Source organism: Gopherus evgoodei, chromosome 3 (assembly GCF_007399415.2).
Source record: "Gopherus evgoodei ecotype Sinaloan lineage chromosome 3, rGopEvg1_v1.p, whole genome shotgun sequence".
NCBI classification, from domain to species: Eukaryota; Metazoa; Chordata; order Testudines; family Testudinidae; genus Gopherus; species Gopherus evgoodei.
This window is the reverse complement of record NC_044324.1, coordinates 6368090-6392840: the sequence shown is the minus strand read 5'-3', so window position 1 is coordinate 6392840 and position 24751 is coordinate 6368090. Positions and strand designations below refer to the sequence as shown.

Sequence of the window (24751 nt, the reverse complement as noted above, 5' to 3'; positions counted from 1 at the left end):
TCACTCCTGGGACTATCTCTGCAGTGTGTACTGTCATGGCAAACAGGTGAAGCTCATATAGAACTGCCCTGAATTCCCTGACCCGGGGATCTCCCCCTGCACTAAACCGATGGCAAACACATTCTGCTTTATCCCACTCCACACAACAGCAGGTGCAATAGACTCCGACTCATTGGGAGCCAAACCTGCTAAACTGAACGGAAGCTACAGCTGGGGCTTTCCGGATCGCTGCTGTGTCCTGGCTTAGTTATATAATACGAGAGACGTCTCTCTGTTAAGTGTCTAATGATTATAGCTCGCTATCTTCAGACAGCCCCTCCAGCTGTCCAGCCATCAATCTATCCATCCACCCAGCTACCTACCCAGCTACCACAACTTCCTCTCTCTCCATCCATCCCCATTCAAGCCCCTTCTCCCCCTGTCACACACACAGCAATGTATTCCCATTTGAAGCAAGTCTTTGCTCTCTTCAAGTGCCCCCAGACACAGCATTGCTCCCAGATGTAGCGTTTCTGCATCCTGCTTTCTCCTGGCCTTGGATAGGCCCTGGCAGCCAGTCCCCGTGCCCCTGGCTCTACATGAGTACCTGGGAGGCCTCTTGTACCTCCCTGGATGTGATCACCTGGGACACTTACCAGCAGTCCTGGGAACAGGGGGGACTCATTGTGCCTGGAGCTCTCAGCCTTGGGGCCAGTCCTTTCCCAGTGGCCACGTGGAGAGGGTCCTCTGTTGCGCTGGGCTGGGTGGGGTCCCAAACCCCTTTGCAAGTCCAACTCCTTGGGAGCGGGTTGTTGAGGTGCTTGGCTTCAGCTGAGGGAGCACGTGCCACAGAGCAGAGACAGTCAGTCCCGTCCCATCCCTGCCCAGGCCCCGACGAGCCTTGGTCACGTTGCAGAGAGAACTGGGGCTCTGTGTGGGGGCAGCATTCTGGGTAGGAGCCTCTGCAGCTCGGATTCAGCCCCGGGGTGGGGGTGAGGTAAACCAAGGCAAACCAGAAGCAAAGTAACCAACCAACCAGGCCCCAGGGGCGGGTGGTAGCGAGTCGCCCACCTCTCCAGCAGGACGTGTGCAGGGGAATGGCGGAAAAGTGCAGCCGGTCTTCCTGGACTGGGCCTGATCCTGAAGCTGGAGCAGCACCCCCTGTGGCAGCAAGAGGAGAAGGCACAGCAGGGACTTTGCAGAAGTGGCTGCTCACAGCTCATTCACTAGTGGTTAGAGAGATGTGGAAATGGGAGCCAGGATGCCCAGGCTCTGCCAATGACTCACTATGGGAACTTGGGCAAGTCACAGCCCAACCCATGCCTCAGTTTCCCCAGCAATGGAAAGGAGGACAGTTCTTGCCATTATTCGTATCCCTGTGGTATCCTGTCACCCATCTGTGTCCCAGTTCCCACTGCGCTGGGCACGGCACGGGCAGCCGCTGCCCAAGGAAGCTTACAATCAAGGCGTGATACTGACCTTGGCCCCAGCGGGGCTAATTAAGTAGTAGTGAGTCTCCTATTCCCAGTGCTCCCTGGACTCTGCAATGGCAGGAAGGTGGTCACTGGTGGGGCTCTAACCCACTAGACCCCACTCCCTGCCCAGAGCCAGGGATAGAACCCAGGAGTCCTGGATCCCAACCCCCCCTGCTCTAACCCACCAGCCCCCACTCCCCGCCCAGAGCCAGGGATAGAACCCAGGAGTCCTGGCTCCCAACCCCCCCTGCTCTAACCCACCAGCCCCCACTCCCCGCCCAGAGCCAGGGATAGAACCCAGGAGTCCTGGCTCCCAGCCCTCCCTGCTCTAACCCACTAGACCCCACTCCCCACCCAGAGCCAGGGATAGAACCCAGGAGTCCTGGCTCCCAGCCCCCCCTGCTCTAACCCACTAGACCCCACTCCCCACCCAGAGCCAGGGATAGAACCCAGGAGTCCTGGCTCCCAGCCCCCTGCTCTAACCCACCAGCCCCCACTCCCCACCCAGAGCCAGGGATAGAACCCAGGAGTCCTGGCTCCCAGCCCTCCCTGCTCTAACCCACTAGACCCCACTCCCCGCTCAGAGCCAGGGATAGAACCCAGGAGTCCTGGCTCCCAACCCCCCCTGCTCTAACCCACCAGCCCCCACTCCCCACCCAGAGCCAGGGATAGAACCCAGGAGTCCTGGCTCCCAACCCCCCCGCTCTAACCCACTAGACCCCACTCCCCACCCAGAGCCAGGGATAGAACCCAGGAGTCCTGGCTCCCAGTCCCCTGCTCTAACCACTAGGAAACACTGCCTGTCTTTACCTTCTCCTGGAGGGGGTGCTACTGGACTCTGGTGCCTTCTCCTGGGGCTGATCCAGAGTCCAGGGCCCTTGACTTGTTCCAGCCTGAGCCCAGCATGTCCAGGAGGCAATACACAGGTGCCCCTGGAACGCGTGCTGCCCCCTGCAGCCCTGGCACTGGGACAAGACCAGGGGCGGGCACGGTGCATGGCAAAGTGCCCGGTTACCCAGCCACAGGGCCAGCGTTGGTGCCGGAGTGTCGGCTGGCAGTGAGGGTGGGCCAGGGCGTCTGGCCAGGGTGGAGGGGTGTGCAAAGGCTAAGGGAAGTGGGGGGGGTGAGGAATGGTAGGGCCAAGCGCTTCCCTCCAGCAGCTCATGGACAAATTTCCTTTTCAAGCATTAATAGACTTGAGCGGCTTTGAAATTTTATTACCCATAAAATTGAGAACACGCCGGGGGCTTTGCTCCTCACCCGTGTGAACGTTTGCTGCTCCCCACCCGTCCCCCCATTCCCTACCCTTGCCCCCCCCAAAATAAATACCAGAGCCTAAGTCCCACCCCACCTGACTGCGGAGGGGGAGGGAACCTAACTGCCATCCTCCCCCCCAAAGCCCTCACCCATCTCAATGGGGCCGCAAGCTGTCAGAGGAGGGGAAGGCCTGGCTTGTGGGATCCTAGGGCAGGGGACCCCCCCAACTCCAACCCCCCAGCATTATTATTATGAATTTGGCTTGGCAATTGTGGGTGGGTTTTTATGGTTCCTGAACAGAAGGAAAGGAAGGTTTTATAGGCTGTAGGGCCCATAAACCTCTCAGGTTCTCCTCACTCTCCCCATCCCATCCTTCAGTACAGCCCCCCCCCTTTTTTAACTGCACAAGAAACTAGGGAAGGTTAATTGGGTCCTAAAACCATTTATTGGCTACCTGTGACCCTGCTGACCTTTGGGGTGGGGGGAGGGGAAGTTAATGAAGGGAGATTAAGGGGGGGCACAGTGTGAAACCCAACAAACCTCACCGTCAAATCCCACCATTAGGGTGCCATGGAGCCCAGACCAAATTAAAAAAACTGGAGGGGGGGTGAAGGCTGCAGGTCGGGAATGAGGGGCACCAGCAGAGCTGGGGAAGGGGGGAGCCCAGGGCTGGGCTAGCAGGGGGCTGTGGGTCGGGAATGAGGGGCACCGACAGAGCCAGGGAATGGGGGGCCCGGGGCTGGGAGAGCAGGGGGCTGCGGGTTGGCAGAGAGGCACTGGCAGAGCCAGGGAAGGGGGGGCCCGGGGCTGGGAGATCAGGGGGCTGCAGGCTGGCAGAGAGGCACTGGCAGAGCCAGGGAAGCAGGGGCCCAGGGCTGGGAGAGCAGAGGGCTGCAGGTTGGCAGGGAGGCACTGGCAGAGCCAGGGAAGGGGGGGCCCGGGGCTGGGAGAGCAGGGGGCTGCGGGTTGGCAGAGAGGCACTGGCAGAGCCAGGGAAGGGGGGGCCCGGGGCTGGGAGAGCAGGGGGCTGCGGGTTGGCAGAGAGGCACTGGCAGAGCCAGGGAAGCGGGGGCCCGGGGCTGGGAGAGCAGGGGGCTGCGGGTTGGCAGAGAGGCACTGGCAGAACCAGGGAAGGGGGGGCCCGGGGCTGGGAGAGCAGGGGGCTGCGGGTTGGCAGGGAGGCACTGGCAGAGCCAGGGAAGGGGGGGCCCAGGGCTGGGAGAGCAAGGGGCTGCGGGTTGGCAGAGAGGCACCAGCAGAGCCAGGGAAGCGGGGGCCCGGGGCTGGGAGAGCAGGGGGCTGCGGGTTGGCAGAGAGGCACTGGCAGAGCCAGGGAAGCGGGGGCCCGGGGCTGGGAGAGCAGGGGGCTGCGGGTTGGCAGGGAGGCACTGGCAGAGCCAGGGAAGGGGGGGCCGGGGCTGGGAGAGCAGGGGGCTGCGGGTTGGCAGAGAGGCACCGGCAGAGCCAGGGAAGGGGGGGGCAGGGGCTGGGAGAGCAGAGGGCTGCAGGTTGGCAGAGAGGCACCGGCAGAGCCAGGGAAGGGGGGGGCAGGGGCTGGGAGAGCAGAGGGCTGCAGGTTGGCAGAGAGGCACCAGCAGAGCCAGGGAAGCGGGGGCCCGGGACTGGGAGAGCAGAGGGCTGCGGGTTGGCAGGGAGGCACCAGCAGAGAGGGAGGCAGAATCTCCTGGAAGAGCAGGAGGGATGGATGGAGTGTGAGTCTCTGGGATGGGGATTTACACAGCACCTGTGGCTGCTGCTAGACCAGAAAGACGAAGGGCATCAATTGTATCAGCAGTGCCCCACCCCTGCCCGGCCTGGGGTGAGGGGGGTTCTGGCCTGCTGGCACACCGGGGTCTGGCACCTCTAGGCCAGGCCTGGGCCTCTCCCAGTCTAGTTCACAGTCTGCCTGAAGCTCCAGCACCAGCTACCGGCCGTAACAACACGGGCCAGCTGCCAGGGGCTCAGTGCCCTGCGAGCAGGCCCACGCAATCCCTTGGCACCGAGGGTTCAGCCTCACAGGCCGCTGGGCTGGGGCCAAGCAGGGCAGTGCCGGGCCCTGAAGTGGGAGCCGGGGCCAGCAGGCTCGGGTGAGAGCCCAAAGGGTGAACACAAACAGGCAGGCTGCAGAGCAGCCAAAGACTCCTGAGCCACCTGGGGCTGCTGGGCCATGAATCTGTGGTGCCCGGGCCCAGTTCAGCCTAGTGCCACAGGTGAGCCCCCTGGCAGCTCCGAGCCAGGCCTGGGAACAAAGAGCCGCCCCCACCCGCACACACTCCAGCAGCTCCTCTGCTGCAGCCAGTGTCCCGGGAACCTTTCTGCCCCTAGTTGCCAGGGCGACAGGAATAGCATCTTGGCACCGCGGGCAGCCAGCGTGCCAAGAGCAGTGTTAGCGGGCAGTGGTGCCCTGCTCGGCAGCCAGCTGCACGTGGTGGGGAGCAGGGGCGGGGGTCACCCTGGAGGGACATCTCTGCCCCACACCCAAGGGACTGATGATGCAGGAGTCCTGAAAACGGGAGGCAACTCAGGCACTAACTGGACTCATGTCTGCCTCAGGCCACGAGTGACATGAGCTTCATGGTCTCACCAAGGGCTGCGGGTCGGGCGTGAGGGGCACTGGCAGAGCTGGGGAAGGCGGGCGCCCAGGGGGCTGCGGGTTGTGCATGAGGGGCACCGGCAGAGCTGGGGAAGGCGGGCGCACAGGGGGCTGCGGGTTGTGCATGAGGGGCACCGGCAGAGCTGGGGAAGGGGGGCGCCCAGGGGGCTGCGGGTTGGGAGTGAGGGGCACCGGCAGAGCTGGGGAAGGGGGGAGCCCAGAGGGCTGCGGGTTGGGCGTGAGGGGCACCGGCAGAGCTGGGGAAGGGGGGAGCCCAGAGGGCTGCGGGTTGGGAGTGAGGGGCACCGGCAGAGCTGGGGAAGGGGGGCGCCCAGGGGGCTGCGGGTTGGGAGTGAGGGGCACCGGCAGGGCTAAACTTGTCTGTCTCTGCCATGCTTGGCCTGGCTCCCTCCTCTCCCAGATTGTCACCTCCCTGCCCACCCTCCCCCCCTTTGCTCTGTGTCGGTCCCTGGTGCAGGCTGGGGGGCTGCCCACTGGCTGAGGGCCCCTGAGAGCTGTGGGTCAGTGAGGCCTGGCCCAGCTCTGGGTACCGATGCCCCACACTGATCACTGCAGGGGGCAGTACAGAGTCCCGGGGCTCAGTGGGCTGCAGAGGCTGCCCTGTCCGGCTAGCGCCTGTCGGTCCTGCCTTTCCCCTCCTACTGTGCCTGCTGCCCTGGGCCTGGCGTGGGGCAGCTGCTGAGAGCCACACACCTGCCCCCTGCCTGAGTCCAGCACACAGCAGGGCCCTTTGGGAGCTGAGGGGCAAGCGGGTGACCCCCACCCTCCAGCCCCCACATGGTGTCAGCCCCATTGTGGCCTCGGATCAGCCAGAGGGAGGCGCTGCAGAGCGTTAGTGGCCATGGCTCTCCCACAGCGAGCCGGGGGCCTGGAAGGCAGAGCCGTGCTGTGGCTTTAAGAGCCGACGGGGAGGGGGGGAAGGGGGCAAAGAGGAAAGTTTTTTATGGGCTGCTCCCATGAGAGTGGATTTAATAGGGGGCTTGTGCTCAGCAAATTGCTGGGAGGGGTTTGTTAGCAAAGCACCGCAAGGCCCCCCGGCCCCTGTCACTTTGGTTTATGGGAGCCCCTTGTGGGCGTAGGGGGCTGAGCGGGTGACATTCCTGGCCCCCGGTTGGTGTCATGACCCCTATCTGTTAGTGGAGGCCTCGGTTCACAGCAAATGGCCCAGCGCTGCAGCTGGGTGCTATTAAACCTGACCGGTGCGTGTGCAGGGGGGGCACCGGGCGAGGACGAGGGAGAAATTCCCCGCTCAATTCAACCCAGATGTTTCCCCAAAAGGGAGGGTCAGAGCAGGCAGCGCTTTCGGGGGATGGGTGTGCAAAGGGTGTTGTGTGCGTACCAGGGAAAAAAGTTGGGGGGCATCACCCCGTCCCACCTTGCTCCCCGATTCCCATCCCCCAGCCAGCTCCCCCTATTCCCGCCCCACAGCCAGCTCCCAGCCCCGCTCCGACAGCGCCCACCTCACCTTACTCCCAGCCCCGCTCTGACAGTGCCCACCTCACCTTGCTCTTGGCCCCGCTCCGACAGTGCCCACGGCACCCGGCCCCAGTCTGACAGCCCCCACCTCACCTTGCTCCCAGCCCCGTTCTGACAGCACCCACGGCACCTTGCTCCTGGCCCCCTCCAACAGCACCCACGGCACCTTGCTCCTGGCCCCCTCCAACAGCGCCCACGGCACCTTGCTCCTGGCCCCACTCCGACAGCGCCCACGGCACCTGGCCCCACTCCGATAGCGCCCACCTCACCTTGCTCCTGGCCCCGCTCCGACAGCGCCCACGGCACCTGGCCCCACTCCGATAGCGCCCACCTCACCTTGCTCCTGGCCCCACTCCGACAGCGCCCACGGCACCTGGCCCTGCTCCGACAGCGCCCACCTCACCTTGCTCCTGGCCCCACTCCGACAGCGCCCACGGCACCTGGCCCCGCTCCGATAGCGCCCACCTCACCTTGCTCCTGGCCCCACTCCGACAGCGCCCACGGCACCTGGCCCCGCTCCGACAGCGCCCACCTCACCTTGCTCCTGGCCCCACTCCGACAGCGCCCACGGCACCTGGCCCTGCTCCGACAGCACCCACCTCACCTTGCTCCTGGCCCCACTCCGACAGCGCCCACGGCACCTGGCCCCACTCCGACAGCGCCCACCTCACCTTGCTCTTGGCCCCCTCCAATAGCGCCCACCTCACCTTGCTCCTGGCCCACTCCGACAGCGCCCACGGCACCTTGCTCCTGGCCCCACTCCGACAGCGCCCACGGCACCTGGCCCCACTCCAACAGTGCCCACCTCACCTTGCTCTTGGCCCCGCTCCGACAGTGCCCACGGCACCCAGCCCCGCTCCGACAGCGCCCACGGCACCTTGCTCCCAGTCCTGCTCTGACAGCACCCACCTCACCTTGCTCCTGGCCCCGCTCCGACAGTGCCCACCTGACCTTGCTCCCGGCCCCGCTCCGACAGCGCCCACGGCACCTGGCCCCACTCCGATAGCGCCCACCTCACCTTGCTCCTGGCCCCGCTCCGACAGCGCCCACGGCACCTGGCCCCACTCCGATAGCGCCCACCTCACCTTGCTCCTGGCCCCACTCCGACAGCGCCCACGGCACCTGGCCCTGCTCCGACAGCGCCCACCTCACCTTGCTCCTGGCCCCACTCCGACAGCGCCCACGGCACCTGGCCCCGCTCCGATAGCGCCCACCTCACCTTGCTCCTGGCCCCACTCCGACAGCGCCCACGGCACCTGGCCCCGCTCCGACAGCGCCCACCTCACCTTGCTCCTGGCCCCACTCCGACAGCGCCCACGGCACCTGGCCCCGCTCCGATAGCGCCCACCTCACCTTGCTCCTGGCCCCACTCCGACAGCGCCCACGGCACCTGGCCCCACTCCGACAGCGCCCACCTCACCTTGCTCTTGGCCCCCTCCAATAGCGCCCACCTCACCTTGCTCCTGGCCCCCTCCGACAGCGCCCACGGCACCTTGCTCCTGGCCCCACTCCGACAGCGCCCACGGCACCTGGCCCCACTCCAACAGTGCCCACCTCACCTTGCTCTTGGCCCCGCTCCGACAGTGCCCACGGCACCCAGCCCCGCTCCGACAGCGCCCACGGCACCTTGCTCCCAGTCCTGCTCTGACAGCACCCACCTCACCTTGCTCCTGGCCCCGCTCCGACAGTGCCCACCTGACCTTGCTCTTGGCCCCGCTCTGACAGTGCCCACAGCTCCCAGCCCCGCTCTGACAGTGCCCACGGCAGCCGGCCCCACTCTGACAGCCCCCACCTCACCTTGCTCCCGGCCCCGCTCCGACAGCGCCCACCTCACCTTGCTCCTGGCCCCCTCCGACAGCGCCCACGGCACCTTGCTCCTGGCCCCACTCCGACAGCGCCCACGGCACCTGGCCCCGCTCCGATAGCGCCCACCTCACCTTGCTCCTGGCCCTGCTCCGACAGCGCCCACGGCACCTGGCCCCACTCCGACAGCACCCACCTCACCTTGCTCCCGGCCCCGCACCGATAGCGCCCATGGCACCTGGCCCTGCACCGATAGCGCCCACAGCACCTTGCTCCCAGCCCCGCTCCGACAGCGCCCACCTCACTTGGCCCCACTCCGACAGTGCCCACCTCACCTTGCTCCCAGCCCCTCTCCGACAGCACCCACGGCACCTGGCCCCGCACCGATAGCGCTCACAGCACCTTGCTCCCGGCCCCACTGCTACATCGCCCACACCTGGCCCCACTGCTACAGTGCCCACGGCTCCCGGCCCCACTCCGACAGCGCCCACAGCACCTGGCCCCACTCCGACAGTGCCCATGGCACCCAGCCCCGCTCCGACAGCGCCCACCTCACCTGGCCCCACTCCGACAGTGCCCAAGGCTCCTTGCTCCCAGCCCCGCTCCGACAGCGCCCACCTCACCTTGCTCCCGGCCCCGCACCGATAGCGCCCATGGCACCTGGCCCTGCACCAAAAGTGCCCACGGCACCTTGCTCCCAGCCCCTCTCCGACAGCACCCACGGCACCTGGCCCCGCACCGATAGCGCTCACAGCACCTTGCTCCCGGCCCCACTCCGACAGCGCCCACAGCACCTGGCCCCACTCCGACAGTGCCCACGGCTCCCGGCCCCACTCCGACAGCGCCCACCTCACCTGGCCCCACTCCGACAGTGCCCAAGGCTCCTTGCTCCCAGCCCTGTTCCGAGAGCGCCTATGGCACCTGGCCTCGCTCCAAAAGTGCCCACGGCACCTTGCTCCCAGCCCCGCTCTGACAGCGCCCATGGCACTGGCCCCGCTCCGACAGTGCCCATGGCTTCCTGCTCCCAGCCCCGCTCGGACAGTGCCCACAGCTCCCGGCCCCGCTTGGACAGCGTCCATGGCACCTGGCCCCACTCCAACAGCACTCACGGCTCCCAGCCCCGCTCCGACAGTGCCCATGGCACCTGGCCCCACTCCATCAGAGCCCACGGCTCCTTGCTCCCAGCCCCGTTCCGACAGCGCCCATGGCACCTGGCCTCGCTCCGAAAGTGCCCACGGCACCTTGCTCCTGGCCCCGCTCCGACAGCGCCCACGGCACCTTGCTCCCAGTCCCGCTCCGACAGCGCCCACCTCACCTTGCTCCTGGCCCCACTCAGACAGTGCCTACGGCACTGGCCCCGCTCCGACAGCGCCCACGGCACTGGCCCCGCTCCGACAGTGCCTACGGCACTTGGCCCCGCTCCGACAGCGCCCACGGCACCTTGCTCCCAGTCCCGCTCCGACAGCGCCCACCTCACCTTGCTCCTGGCCTCACTCAGACAGTGCCTACGGCACTGGCCCCGCTCCGACAGTGCCTACGGCACTTGGCCCCGCTCCGACAGTGTCCACGGCTCCCTGCTCCTGGCCCCGCTCCGACAGTGCCCTCAGCTCCTGGCCCCACTCGGACAGTGCCCACAGCTCCCGGCCCCGCTCCGACAGTGCCCACAGCTCCCGGCCCCGCTCCGACAGTGCCCACGGCTCCCGGCCCCGCTCTGACAGTGCCCACGGCACCTTGCTCCTGGCCCCACTCTGACAGCACCCACAGATCCCAGCCCCACTAAGGCAGTGCCCATGGCACTTGGCCCCACTCCAACAGCACCCACGGCACCCGGCCCCACTAGGACGGTGCCTATGGCACTTGGCCCCGCTCCGACAGTGCCCACGGCTCCCTGCTCCTGGCCCCGCTCGGACAGTGCCCACAGCTCCTGGCCCCGCTCGGACAGTGCCCACGGCTCCCGGCCCTGCTCCGACAGTGCCCATGTCACCTGGCCCCACTCTGACAGTGCCCACGGCACCTTGCTCCTAACCCCACTCTGACAGTGCCCACAGATCCCAGCCCTGCTAAGACAGCGCCCACAGCACCTGGCCCCGCTCCGACAGGGCCCATGGCTCCCGGCCCCACTCCGACAGCACCCACGGCAGGCTGGTGTCTGCAATTCAGCTAGGACATGCTGCCCTCTGCAGCCCTCTTCCCCCCCCGAGCTAATGAAGCAGGGCACTACTCAGCGAGGTCACTTCATAGCCTCATTTCGCAGAAGGGGCACAGAGACGAGGCACGTCTCGCCCTAAGGTCACATGACAAGTCAGTATCAGAACTGGGACTAGAACCCAGGAGTCCGGGCGTGCCCCACCTCCTCTTTTCTCTGGGCTCTGGATGAGCACAGTTGTAGTTTTCTTTCCCGGCTCCAAGGGGAAGTAGGAGGTTCTGTTAGAAATGGCTTGGCAGCCCTGGTCCTGCGTGTGCCCCTGAAGCAGAGCCAGCACTGGGGCTCGGGAGGTTTTGGTGCCCTCCTAACCTAACCCCCGAGAATCTCCTGGCTGCCCCAGCTAAGGGCTGCCAGGCAGAGAAGGGGCAGCCCTCTGCCAAGAAAGCCAGTGATTCTCGCATGGAGATCTGTGAGGGACAGAGCTGGTCTCCTTGGGAGAACTGGGGCCTTCACCACCTGTAGCCCTGAGCTGTGTGCAGTCAGGGGCAGGCCCTGGCGTTTACACCTCATGCAGCACTGCCCCTCCTCCTCAATTCCTCCTGGCGCAGAGGGCAGCACGGCCCTAGTTTTGGGGGGCTCCCAGCCCAGTGCAGACCCAGCCTTGACACGGCTCCCGCACAGCCTGGGGCCTGCCTTTCTCCCTGGGTCCATTGTTCTGCTCTGCTTGCAGCCAAGTGCTGCAGAACTGCCGAGTTCCTGGGATTGCAAGGCCCAGAAGCATGTTTGCCGCTCCCCACTCTGTCGCTGTGCCGGTTTGGCATGGAGAAATGTTTCCTTTGGCAGATGCCAGCATGTTCCTGGCAGCATCCCCCACCCCGCCGATCTCCAGGGAAGGTGCACACTTGCCCCCAGACACAAACAATATATGGGAGATGTGGTGAGCGCAGCCGCCCTGGCTCCCAGCTTTGGGGCAGGGCTGAGTTCAGGGAGTTCACCCAGAGCCAGACATCCTGCCAGGAGCCTTGCTGGTTCACGTCACCAGTGGCATGAGCTTCTTAGGACTCAGCACCCCTGCTAGTCCCATTGTAAGCAGGCAAACAGCACCCATACGAAGAAGGCAGCATGCTCCCCTGCTGGCACCCTGTGTCCTTACACAAAGACCACTTGACTGGACCAAATACACCCTTTGCCCACTCCCAGCTTCCATGGCCTGCCCCTGCCCCTCCTGGGTCACCCAGGCAGTAGAAACCTGAAAATTGATATAGATTTGAAAAACACCATTCCTGCAGATGCAGCAGAGGAGGAGGAGAGCTCAGCAGGGGGCGCTCTCCCCCGGCAGGCAGGGCTGGCCCCACTGTCCCAGCGTGGCACTAGGGGGCGCTGTGCTGCAGGTAGCAGGGTGGGGGGCTCAGCGGGGGGCGCTCTCCCCTGGCAGGCAGGGCTGGCCCCACTGTCCCAGCGTGGCACTAGGGGGTGCTGTGCTGCAGGTAGCAGGGTGGGGGGCTCAGCGGGGGGCGCTCTCTCCCAGCAGGCAGGGCTGGCCCCACTGTCCCAGCGTGGCACTAGGGGGCGCTGTGCTGCAGGTAGCAGGGTGGGGGGCTCAGCAGGGGGCGCTCTCCCCCGGCACGCAGGGCTGGCCCCACTGCCCCAGCGTGGCACTAGGGGGCGCTGTGCTGCAGGTAGCAGGGTGGGGGACTCAGCAGGGGGCACTCTCCCCAGCAGGCAGGGCTGGCCCCCACTGTCCCAGCGTGGCACTAGGGGGCGCTGTGCTGCAGGTAGCAGGGTGGGGGGCTCAGCAGGGGGCGCTCTCCCCAGCAGGCAGGGCTGGCCCCACTGTCCCAGCGTGGCACTAGGGGGCGCTGTGCTGCTGGAGGTGATATCTGGCAAGTGAGGCTCCAGGGAGAGGCCATGGTCTTTACAGAGTCCCTACCAGTTTTCGCAGGGCTCAGCTCTGGCACTTTCATCCTGCTGCCCCTCTCAATTTCTCCTGGAGCTGCAGCTGGAAGCAGGCTCTTCCCTCACCATCCTAACTCTTTGTGTAGCTTTGCTGGAGCTGTTACACAGCTGGCATGTTCCACCCCAGAGGTGGCAGCATTTCAGGGCCGGCTGGGAGGTGGGGGGAAGCTGGATCAGGGCAGGGGGTTATTAGATTTTGGTGGAGGTGTTCTGGTAACAAAGGGGAGGGACTGCAAAATATGAGCCTCAACACAAATCTGGGGATAGAAACACAGAGTCCTGGGATCCCCCAAATTCCCCCTGGATTGCTGCTTCCTGTCTGCTTTGAACCAGCCGCGTTCTGCCCCCCGGGCTCTGCCTCACCACGGCCTGGATTCACCCTAAACGCTGCCCATGGTGCAGGACTCCTGGGTTCCACACCCCTGCGGACTCGGTGCTAAGCGGTGGAAACTGGAAGCCAGGGACGACCCAGTGCGTCACCGGATTGGGGGTTTGTCCAGTTCGGTGGGGGAACTGCTCCCTTTAGGGGTGCAGCTGAGACTCCCCGAGATCAGACATGCAGGAAATGCTGGCTCCAGTTGTCCTGACAGAGAAGCCGTCAGTTCCCTGGCTGTGCATTGTGGGAGTTGAGGGGGACTCAGGATTCCTGCTCCCCCCGAGCAGGGTTTGCTCAGGGGCTGCTTGGAAGAAATGCACCATTGGCTGATCCTGGCAAGATTCCACCCTCCCAGCTCGGCCTGTGCTCCTCAATCCTGCCCCCTAGCCCTGCCCCACTGGGGTCAGCCCGGGGATCCACCCCCTGCTACCCACAGCTCTTCACTGCCTTGGCAACTCCCCCCTCCCCACCCACTATTCCAGCATTGGATCCCCCCAGCTCGGCCACTGCCCCTCAGTCCCGACGTGCAGCCCCACTTCGATCTGCAGGGGGGTCATTAATACCTCCCGGCAATGGGCTCAGAGACCTTACTGCAGATATAAGGAAATGGCCTAGCGACCTATGACCTGACCTTCACCTCCGAAGGATCTAGGAGGAGTTCACATTCAGCCCTTCGTTAGCGCTCCTGGGGCTGGGCAGCGGGTGTCCAGAGCCGGGAGGCAGCTCCGCTCACGTGTGCTTTCCCCCCCCCACCCGCAGCGGACCCGGTGGTGCAGATAGAGGGGAACCCCCACTGCTGCTACTTCAACTTCAGCCCCAAGATCATGTTCACCAAGGTGGTGAAGGCCCAGCTGTGGGTGTACCTGCGGCCCGTGCAGCACACCTCCACCGTCTACTTGCAGATCCTGCGCCTCAAACCCGTCACCGAGGAGGGCAGCCGCCACATCCGCATCCGCTCCCTCAAGATCGACCTCCACTCCCGCCTCGGCCACTGGCAGAGCATCGATTTCAAGCACGTGCTGCAGAACTGGTTCAAGCAGCCGCAGAACAACTGGGGCATCGAGATCAACGCCTTTGACCCCAACGGCAACGACCTGGCCGTCACCTCCCTCGGCCCCGGAGCAGAAGGGCTGGTAGGTAAACACACAGGGGTGGGAACCGGGCCCCTTACAGGGCCTTGCCTGCCTTGGTATGGGTGACTGGGGAGCTCTCCGCTGAGTCAGCGCTGAGCCCAGTGTCCCAGTGCAGGGCAAGGGTGTGAGGGGCTGCAGGGGGTGAGGGGCTCAGCAGGGGGCAGGGTGCTGCAGAGGGTGGGGGGCTCAGTGGGGGGCCAGGCGCTGCAGGGGGTGGGGCAGGGTTCAGCGGGGGGTGCCATGCTGCAGGGGGCGGGGGCTCAGCAGCGGGCTCTGCGCTCCAGGGGGCGGGGCAGGGGGCTCAGTGGGGGGCACCATGCTGCAGGGGGCGGGAGGCTCAGCGGGGGGCAGAGCGCTGCAGGGGGGGGCTCAGTGGAGGGCACCATGCTGCAGAGGGCAGGGGGCTTAGCAGGGGGCAGGGTGCTGCAGGGGGTGGGGGGCTCAGTGGGGGGTGCCATGCTTCAGGGGGCGGGGGGCTTAGCAGGGGGCAGGGCGCTGCAGGGGGCGGGGCGGGGGGCTCAGTGGAGGGCACCATGCTGCAGAGGGCGGGGGGCTTCGCAGGGGGCAGAGCGCTGCAGGGGGCGGGGGGCTCAGTGGGGGGCACCATGCTGCAGAGGGCAGGGGGCTTAGCAGGGGGCAGGGTGCTGCAGGGGGCGGGGGGCTCAGTGGGGGGCACCATGCTGCAGGGGGCAGGGGGCTTAGCAGGGGGCAGGGTGCTGCAGGGGGCGGGGCGGGGGCTCAGTGGGGGGCACCATGCTGCAGGGGGCAGGGGGCTTAGCAGGGGGCAGGGTGCTGCAGGGGACAGGGCGGGGGGCTCAGTGGGGGGTGCTCTCCTTTTAAAGTCAGTGCTGACCACAATGCACCCACTCTTGGGCTCTCTTCAGCACAGATCATAAATTCTGCTCCATTTCATGTAATGGGTGAACTCTGCTTTGGAGAGCCCCAGAATACTGGCACCAGGATGGCAACGGGGACTGCAGGTTGGGAGTGAGGGGCACTGGCATAGCGGGGGGTGAGGGGAACCCAGGCCTGGGGTAGCAGGGGGCTGCAGGTCAGGATTATGGGGCACAGGTACGGCTGGGGAAAAGCCCTGGGCTGGACTAGCAGGGGGCTGCGAGTCGAGAGTGAGGGGCACTGGCAGAGTGAGGGGTGGGGAACCTAGGCCTGGGGTAACAGGGGGCTGCAGGTCAGGATTATGGGGCATTGGCAGGGCTGAGGAGGAGCCCAGGGCTGGGCTAGAAGGGGGCTGAGGGTTGGAACTGAGGGGCACTGGCAGAAGGTGGGGGCGAACCAAGGGCTGAACTGGCAGGGGGCTGCAGGTCAGGAGTGAGGGGCACCGGCAGCGCTGAGGGGGAGACTAGGGCTGGCTGTGGGTCGGGATTGAGGGGCACAGGCAGAGTGAGGGGCGGGGAACCTAGGCCTGGGATAGCAGGAGGAGGCTGCAGGTCAGGATTATGGGGCACTGGCATGGCTGGGTTGGAGCCTAGGGCTGGGCTAGCAGGGGGCTGCGGGTCGGGATTGAGGGGCACAGGCAGTGCTGGGGGGAGCCCAGGGCTGTGGGTCCAGTTTAGTACTGTGTACCCCAGACTGGTTGAAGCCCGATGGCGTGCGGAAGGCGCACACCTGTTACCCTCTGGGTTCACCATGTTCTGCCCGTGAAGGGGGATTTCTGCCTGAGCCCTGGGGAGCCAGGCTGACGCGGGGGATGTGGCCTGTCCCAGCCGCCCCAGAGCCGTCGAGCTCCCCAGCAGCCGGCATGGAATGGAAGCCACTGTGCTGCGGGCCAAGCGACGGCTGCTGCTGGGGATGCTCCTTCCCACCCCTTTCACCCGCCAGCCTCAGTCTCTGCCTGTCCCTGGGCAGAAGGGAGAGGGGTTGTCTCCTGCCCAGACCCACGGCCACCTTCCCATGGGAGATGCATCGTGTCACCTCTCAGACAAGAGAGTCGTAGACGATCAGGGCTGGAAGGGACCTCAGGAGGTATCTAGTCCAAAGCAGGACCAACCCCAACTAAATCATCGCAGCCAGGGCTTCGTCAAGCCGGGCCTTAAAAACCCCTAAGGAAGGAGGTTCCAGCACCTCCCTAGGGAACCCAGTCCAGTGCTTCACCACCCTCCTAGTGAGAAAGTTTTTCCTTAATATTCAACCTAGACCTCCCCACTGCAATTTGAGACCATTGCTCCTTGTTCTGTCAACTGCCACCATCTGTCTGTGCACCCAGGGAGGAGATGGCTGGCTCCTGCCCAAGCCCGTCCTGTCTCTGAGTCCTTGGGCCAATAGTAGCTGACGGGTCAGCCCCCTTTCCTAGTCTTCTTGCTGTCCTCCTGGCAGGATTTATAGCTCCCTGGTTTCAAATCATGCTGGAGACCAATGCAGGGCCAGGCTGAACACTGGGGAGGAGGGAGGGACCCACTCAGCCTAGTGACGCAGAGCTCATCCCAGACCACAGCCTGCATTGCCTGGCATCCAGCTACAGGGTGAACCTCTTCCCACACCTCATCAGGAGTCAGCAGAGGACAGATGAGGCTGGATTAGTAGATGAAATCTATGGATTAGCTAGAGATGGCTGGCTGGCTGGAGAGGTAGCTAGGGAAGGCTGATGGATACAGGAGGGTGGCTAGGTGGATGGAGGCTAGGGGTGGGGTGGAAAGGGATGGCTCGGTGGACAGGTAGCTAGGGAAGGCTGGTGGATAAAGGAGGGTGGCTAGGTGGATGGAGGCTAGGGATGGGGTGGAAAGGGATGGCTCGGTGGACAGGTAGCTAGGGAAGGCTGATGGATACAGGAGGGTGGCTAGGTGGATGGAGGCTAGGGATGGGGTGGAAAGGGATGGCTTGGTGGACAGGTAGCTAGGGAAGGCTGATGGATACAGGAGAGTGGCTAGGTGGATGGAGGCTAGGGGTGGGGTGGAAAGGGATGGCTCGGTGGACAGGTAGCTAGGGAAGGCTGATGGATACAGGAGGGTGGCTAGGTGGATGGAGGCTAGGGATGGGGTGGAAAGGGATGGCTCGGCGAACAGGTAGCTAGGGAAGGCTGATGGATACAGGAGGGTGGCTAGGCGGATGGAGGCTAGGGGTGGGGTGGAAAGGGATGGCTCAGTGAACAGGTAGCTAGAGAAGGCTGATGGATACAGGAGGGTGGCTAGGCGGATGGAGGCTAGGCGTGGGGTGGAAAGAGATGGCTCGGTAGACAGGTAGCTAGGGAGGGATGGGTAGGTAGAGGGATGGTTGGTTAGGGGAGCCGATGGGATGGCTCCCTGCAGCATGCCCTCCTCCCCGAAGGCTGGCCCTAGCTGCCCCAGGGCCAAGGCTCAGCTGTCTGCTTTCTGCCCCCAGCATCCCTTCATGGAGCTCCGTGTGCTGGAGAACAACAAGCGCTCGCGGCGCAACCTGGGGCTGGACTGCGACGAGCACTCCACCGAGTCCCGCTGCTGCCGCTACCCGCTGACTGTTGACTTTGAGGCCTTCGGCTGGGACTGGATTATTGCCCCTAAGCGGTACAAAGCCAACTACTGCTCGGGCCAGTGCGAGTACATGTTCATGCAGAAGTACCCGCACACCCATCTGGTGCAACAGGCCAACCCCCGGGGCTCAGCCGGGCCCTGCTGCACCCCCACCAAGATGTCCCCCATCAACATGCTTTACTTCAACGACAAACAGCAGATTATCTACGGGAAGATCCCGGGCATGGTGGTCGACAGATGCGGCTGCTCTTAAAACCCAGCCGGAGCTCCCCCAGCCCCGCTCCTGTGCTCCCGGCCAACCAGCAAGTGTCATCTTTGCTTCCCCCCTTTTTTATAGATATAAAAAGAACGAACATTAAAATGCTTTTGTGAATGTCGGGAGAGGGGGGAGAGACAGAACCCCCCAAGAAAAACAAACCAAACCCAAACTCTCCCGCGCTTCGCCATGCACTGTGCAATAAGCAAACGTCCCCACACGGGGGGGGGGGCAGCTGGGGTACCGCTTTCCTCCCAAGGCAAGTCTGCAAAGGCATTATTCCCCGCCCCTCAACCCCACCCGGCCATCGGCAGCAGCGAGCAGCTGCGACTCAGAGAGGTGTCTCTTACCGGGGTTTGGTTTTCGGAGGACTAGCCGGTCCCTGGGCGGCCTGGGAGTGAAATGGTTAATGCCGAGATGGCAGGACAGCAACTCTTCAACCGTTTACAAGCAGTGGAAGCTTTCTATGTGTTTAAGTTAAAAACAAAAAATCAGAACAATTGTATGGAGTTGGAGCGCCGACAGAAACACACAGGATATTTTGTACAGAACGAGAGAAGAACCGAAGAACAAAGCGGCCTGGTAAAAAGGAAAGATACCCTGGATCACTGGCCTTTTCTTCCAGTGGTTTTGTTTCGGGGGGGGACGGGAGAGGAGATTTCAGCTGCCTGCCCTTTGAGAGAGAGAATTCCCCTGGCAGGGCTCCTGGCTGCAGCCAGCGTGTGCTGCGGAGAGCTAGGAGGGGACATGGAGGGCTGGGGCTGCATTGCTAATGTTGGAAAGTCTGATCCTGCTGGCCCAGCACAAGTTAAACTGTCTGATCTGATTGCACCGCCTGGCCCAGAGCAGGTGCCATGAGCCCAGATTATGGTCAGGCTCCCTGATCTCATTGTTCCTTGTCAATCTGCTCCAGAGCAAACTCACCCCAATCCCATCACCCCTTGTGCACCCCAGTGCCCTCATCCCATCACCCCTCAACACCCCAACCCCTGACACCCCTCTGCATCCCAAGCCCCCATTACCCCTGCATACCCCAAGCCCCTTGTGCACCCTGAATGCGCCCATCCTGGCATCCCAGCATCTCTTGAACTCCCCACCACCCCATCTCAGCCCGAATCTTTCCATCCTGGCACCCCAGCACACCCATCTCACCATCCCCTGTGCACCCCAAACTCCCTGATCCCATTGTACTGCTAGAGACGAGCTGGTAGGGACGACAGGCTCCAGCTCCTGTCCGGGCCAAGCTTTGATCCTAATATGGTGGGGGGTGGGAGTTCTTGGCTGCGAGAGGACTGCAGGAGCAGGTGAAGGAGTCCAGCAAGCCCCCACAGCCCCACTCCCACAGGGTGCCGTGCATGCCACTAGTGCTAGAACGCTGGCCGCACGGGCCCGGCCTGGAAGGAGACAGCTTCCCGCGGTAACTTATTTATTTATTAATTATTCTGCTTGTGAGAATTCACAGTTCGCCTGGCTACTGCACTAGAAAAGCATGTGGCCTCCCAGCTCACCTAGACAGAGCCGTGTGAATGGCTGTGGCTTTTAATGCACTTACATAAACCCTTTTCTTGCTGTCTTCGGAATCACCAAATAACCCCCTGCCCCACACTAGGTCTGAGATTCTGGCCTAAACCCCACAGCCCACCAGGGATAGCCTGCCAGGGTTAACAACAGACTGAGAGCCCACTAGCACACGCGGAGGAAAGCCAGATGATCTGTCCCAAGCAGGTGTGTGAGGGATGGGGAATCCTGGCTCCTGGATGCTCCACTTGCATTCCCAGCCAGGTGGAGGCCAGAACAGGAGCAGTCTCTGCCTGCGGAAGTCTCTTGAAGGGCAGTTGTGGAAGCACCGTTCCCTAGGCTGTGTACACAAAGCATTAGGAACAGACTGGAGGGAACAATCCAGCCCTGAACGTATGGGCTGTTTGGATGGACTAGGCAGGATCTCTCAGGGCTTTTCCATCACTGAGATCTGTGAAGAGAGTCACAGGGACGAACATGGCTTGATGTGCTTCCATGATGAACCCTAACGGGCCATGGAGCTTTGTCCCAACGCCCTGGCGAGAGGTTTGCTGGGTTCGGCCCAGGCCCCAGTCTTTGTGGTGGTCTCGGTCTCCAGACGCCATGGGAGCCAGGCAGGCAGCAGTGCACAGCGTAGGAGGCTCAGTGCTCTGGATGTGAGGAGGAACTGAGCCCAGTTGTGCAGTCGGTGTGTGGATCCCGACCGGCTCCTGGCACAGGGGCAGTTCTGGAGAGATTCTCTGCTATCTGGCTCAAGCAATCAGGCTGCCAATGATTTGCCTCTTGGTTGCTGCTTTGCATTCAGCCCAGGGACCAGACATGGTCCCCCCAACTGGATGCCCCTGTGTGAAGTGAGTCAGGGAGTCCTGGTGGAAAACCCACCATTGCAGTTGGGATTCACTAGTCTATTTGCTGGCACCAGAGAGCTCTTGGAAACGGAGCATCTCCAAGGTTGGCTGGTGGGGTGGCATAGGGCAAGCTCCCCAGTCTGTGGGTTCAGCCAGCCTTGCACTTCCATGGACATTACCTTCTTGGTCAAAAAGTGGATCACTATTCAGGAAAACAGGAAGCTTCATCCCGCTGCCCTGAGGAGAGCCTGGGGTTTGTTACTGGTGTGCGGCAGGATGGACGCATATGGGTCGAGTTTATCTCTAAAGGAGGAAAACTTGGCCAGAAACCCTGGCCGCGGAGAATTTTGCTGATGAAGCACATTTGCTTCCCACTCTGCCCTCGCTGTTTGGATTATTACTAAGAACATTTGCACAAAAACAGGATCCTTGTTTCGCAAGAGTTCATTGGCTCCTGCTGCTTGGGACTGCCCCCCACCCCCGCCCGTGCCATCGGGAGGATGCAAACAGAATCCGTGGGTTGCCATCTCTGAGCTGTCATGGGGCAGTGTCCCCGGCGCCGAGCTGACGGACCACGGGGGAGTTGGATGATGTTCCACTGCAGATGTCAGACCAAGACCCTGATGCCTCATGGTCATTAAAACCCCTGGAGCACAACACTTCCCACGCTGGGTCGGCAGAGACCTGGCTCCTCAGCCTGCTGCCAGCTACAGAACTGTGTGAAGCTAAAAATCCCTCAGCTCTTTCGCCCCATTCCTTTGCCATGGACACATCAGTGTAGTGGGCACAGGGCGAGGCCAGGCCAGCGACTGGGGAGGGAGCTGTTGGTGAGATGCTGCCTGTGTGAGTGGGGCCCACTGGAAGGAAAAGGCCGGAGAGTTCCCGCCCCTAGCACTTATCTTGAGTCTGGCATGCTGGCCAAATTCCAGCGGGGCCTCTCTAAGCTCCTCTCAGGGGTCAACTGGAGCCAATGCCTCCTTGCTTTCCTCTCCCGATACCGTGTGCAGGTACTGGGGCAGAAAGGCTGCCAGGTAGACCCGCCTTTTCCCCGGGGCTGGGGCCTCCCTGGCTCTAGGTATACACCCTACAAAGCACTTAGGGGTGGGTCAGGATGAAAGAGGCTCTGGGAATAGATCTCTTTGATCCTGCTATCTGCCACTGCTAGAGAGATCAGTTCTGCTCCAGCTGAGCTACTGACTCCAGGGGAGCAGGATGGGCCCACAACACTTAGCACTTGTCTCCTGCTTTTTGCCCGTGGATCTCAAAGCGCTTTACAAAGGGGATGGCCCCCGCTCGACAGAGGGAGAACTGAGGTGCAGAGAGAGGATGTCACCGTCCCAGTGTCGCACAAAGAGCCAATGGCAGAACCAGCTGCAGACCGCAGATCTCCTGGCTCCCAGTCCAGGCCTTAGCCCCTGGGCTGCCGCCTTGCTCCTTAGCACTTATAGACTGTAGCGCTTTACGTTTTCAAAGCACTGTTCATAGATTAACTAACTTACTGAGCCCATGAGCTGGTTCTAGCCAGGCTGTTAACCTAGGCTAAGGATGGGCAATGAAAGGGATCAGGCTGAGCTCCTACTAGAGAAAGGAAGGAAACACCGACCCTTTGCCACTTTGAGGTGCCTCCTGTATTCCATCCGCCTGACTCTCATCCTCCTGGCTCATTAGCCCCCCACTGCCGAAGCAGGCTGGGCTTTTCTGCTGCACACCAGCCAACTGAGGTCTGCAGTTTGTGCTCTTGGCAGGACAAGAAAGCGTTTTACGTTCACTGCCAAGGGAGGCCTGGGCAGGGCAGGGTCGGAAAGGAGATCAGAATATTGTCTGGTTTCAAGGAGGGGTCATTAAAGCAACAGGAAGCCATGAACTCTGAGGACCCAGAGATCCTGTTTTCATGCTGAAGCCCTGAGCGACAGAGAGCCAGATCTTAGTCTCGTTAGAAGAACCTGTCCCTCCGATGTGGCTATGATCCAAAGTGGCACCTTCTGACTTGGCATCCCTGTCCCCTTTCTCTCCTGTGACAACCACACAGCCCCAGCCCAGCTGTAAAGGAGTGAGAAGGATTCACAGCCTGCCTCGCGCATCACCGCAGCCACAACCGCCAGCTTCTGACCATGGAGCAGAGAGAGAGGAAGGGCCCAGTGGGGCGACAGGTTTATAGGGTCAGCGAGCGGCCAGGGAGCCCTGCAACGGTACCTGAGTGGCTGCATTGCTGGTTCTCATGAAGAGGCAGCGCTGGAATCTACACCTGCAAAGAACCTTCTGAGCTCCGGAGGAAGCAGCCAACCGAGCCAGGAGCTGACTGGCCAATTCTCATGCTCCCTGCAGTCCACTGCTGCTTTATTCTGCCTGGGAATCATTTTCCCATCTGGCATCTGAAGCAGGGACAAGGAAACAGCCCCTGCTCCTCTGTGAATTCTGCTGCTGGGGACCTTCTGTTCTCTTCATACCTTAGCATGATGCTTCCCAGTCCAGGCATGGAGGGCAGCCCCCGTTTGGGGGTCTAAGAACACACCTCTTCCTCTTCCTAACAGAGATACCCTCTGCCCCTCTGGAACAGCATGACCGAGCAAAAAGGAACCGGAGCAGCTTTGCATCTAACCCCTCACAGTATGCCTCAGTTGGAAGGACCCAAGAGATAGTCCTACCCCAGTGAGCATGTACTAAGGTATTCAGAGTATGAAGGTCTGGGCTGCATGGGTCTAGCAGTTAGACCAGGTGATTGGGAGTCAAGGCACCTGGATTTCTTTCTTGCTGTTGTCCTTTTGGGGAGCTGCTTCCCCAGCTGTGCCTGTTTCCCCCTGTGAAATGGGGCTCACCCCTGCCTTGCAGCCTGTGGGGAAATGGAGGTGTAAAAAGGGAAAGTGGCTGGCAGGAATCACTGGCTCTGTGCTTCTCCCACAAGACCCTGCTCTAGGAACAACCAAGTGCCATGAAGGCAGTGTTTCAGGAGTGGTCATGCTCAAGGAAACAGCTCTAACAGTAACCTGGCAGGTCTCTAGTTTTATCCCGCTTCCTGTTTGCTCGTCTCGTACGGGGAAGGTTCATTTTCTAACCACCACCGCCCGGGCTCTGGCTGCTTCCAGCATTGTCACTGGGAACGACGCTTCAGCGATCTGGAGGCGATGGGTTATCCCGCTGCTGCTGCTCCCCTCACTCTCCTGGAGCTGGGCTGGCTTGCCAAGAGACAGCATTCAGCGTCTAGGAGGCAAACCACTCCTTGCCAACATGCCTGGAGAACATTGTTTCCCAAGCCCAGCTAATCTGTTCAATACCTTTGCCCAGAACCCCTCTCTAAAGCTGCGCAGGTCAACCTGGGATTGGACGATTGTTACATACTTGAATCCACTCCAGTTTTAAGATGGAGACATTCTTAGGGGACCTGAGCTATGGAACTGGGCCACATACTTGCCATCATGTGCCCCGTCGCCACGAGGGAGCAGAGGGAGGAGTTAGCGTGAATGACGAGACTATTTCTGACTAAGTACAGTTTCCTGTTGGTGGCCTCACTCAGACATGGAGGGGGAAAATGTTAACCCAGAGATCAGAGATGGAAAAGACCAGTTAGATTTATGGGGGAAGGATTGTTCCCCACAGGACATTTCTAATGCTTCCCCAAGGCTGTTTTGAAAGGCTCTGAGCAATGGGCTATCCCAGGATAGCTCAGGTATGTCCTGCTCACAGCAGCCAAGGGAGCTCTCGAGCAACCTTCTAACTACAGCTGAGATCAGTCCTTCATGCTAACTACAGGCTTGGGAGGTCGGCTAGGAGACAGAGAACAGGACCAGGACCTTATTTCACAGAATCACAGATTATTAGGGTTGGAAGGGACCTCACAAGATCATCTAGTCCAACCCCCTGCTCAAAGCAGGACCAATCCCCAAACAGCCCCCTCAAGGACTGAACTCACAACCCTGGGATCGTCCCCATGAGAGATGAAGCCTAAAGAATCCTACACATCAGAGATGAAAAACAATCCTTAGGTCCCATCTGTTCTGCCTCCTTCATTCCTTACAGCATATTTCCTAGTGCTTTCACCAGGCTGGTTTAAGTTCTCCCAGTCAATGGGAGACCCACCAGTGAGATGGTGGTGTTTGAATCAGGGAAGTTAGAAATGAGAACGGTGTGGTAGACCCTGCAGTCCATCTCCCTGCAAATACACAACCCCTTCTTAGATACACACATCTGCCAGGCAGGCCCCTGCTCTCCCTCTTAAACATGGAAGCTCTCACTGGCTGTTGGCTGGGGCATGGAGAAATTTGGGGAAATTTTTACAGCCAGGTGACATCGGAGATGAAAAGTCCTAGCTCTGGCAATGGGGAACGTCACCCATGGCTGTTCTGTGTATTGTCCGGGGGAATCTGACTGGCTGAGGGCAGGCAGGTGTTGCTTCATGTGTGTTTGTACAGATCAGCTCTACGAGTATTTTATTATTTACTTTGTGTATGTTACTGTG

The 24751-nt window shown here is 62.1% G+C and overlaps 1 protein-coding gene across 1 annotated transcript in view; it reads left to right on the top strand.

The window, feature by feature from the left end:
* Nucleotides 1–24087, top strand: part of GDF11 (growth differentiation factor 11) — a 29717-nt gene extending 5630 nt beyond the window's left edge. Inside the window, exons 2-3 of the mRNA XM_030554809.1 lie at nt 13842–14215; nt 17549–24087. Of these exons, the coding sequence (XP_030410669.1) occupies nt 13842–14215; nt 17549–17929 (755 nt within the window). The 3' untranslated portion in view covers nt 17930–24087. The remainder of the gene's footprint in view (nt 1–13841; nt 14216–17548) is intronic.
* Nucleotides 24088–24751: the final 664 nt, after the last annotated feature.